The 337-nt window shown below is 67.1% G+C and overlaps 1 protein-coding gene across 1 annotated transcript in view; it reads left to right on the top strand.

Moving 5' to 3' along the window:
- The window catches only part of SDK2 (sidekick cell adhesion molecule 2), a 126,972-nt gene that overhangs the window by 70,704 nt on the left and 55,931 nt on the right, over positions 1-337 (top strand). Inside the window, exon 18 of the mRNA XM_006754624.2 lies at positions 100-215. Within this exon, the coding sequence (XP_006754687.1) occupies positions 100-215 (116 nt within the window). The remainder of the gene's footprint in view (positions 1-99; positions 216-337) is intronic.

Genomic DNA, 337 nt, shown 5'->3' with positions numbered 1-337 from the left:
GGGCGGGGGGGGGGCAAGCAGAGCCCACAGGCCCCTTCCCTGTGTTTTCTCTACTTAACTGTGTCCCTCCACCCCCACCCCCTCTCTGCTCTTCTCCAGTCCCCACGGTCCCTCCGGGCAACGTGCACGCAGAAGCCACCAATTCCACAACCATCCGCTTCACCTGGAACGCCCCCAGCCCCCAGTTCATCAACGGCATCAACCAGGGCTACAAGGTACGTGCGGCCCGTCCTCGTCCCAGAGGAAGCTGGGAGGTGCCTGGCGGGAGGCACAGGCGAGGGGGCAGGCAGGAGGGAGGCACAGGGGAGAGGGCGGGCAGGAGGGAGGCACAGGGGAG

The sequence above is a fragment of the Myotis davidii genome, unplaced genomic scaffold (genome assembly GCF_000327345.1).
Source record: "Myotis davidii unplaced genomic scaffold, ASM32734v1 scaffold172, whole genome shotgun sequence".
Classification (NCBI taxonomy): Eukaryota; Metazoa; Chordata; class Mammalia; order Chiroptera; family Vespertilionidae; genus Myotis; species Myotis davidii.
The sequence above is the reverse complement of the archived record's forward strand: the minus strand, read 5'-3'. Positions and strand labels throughout refer to the sequence as shown.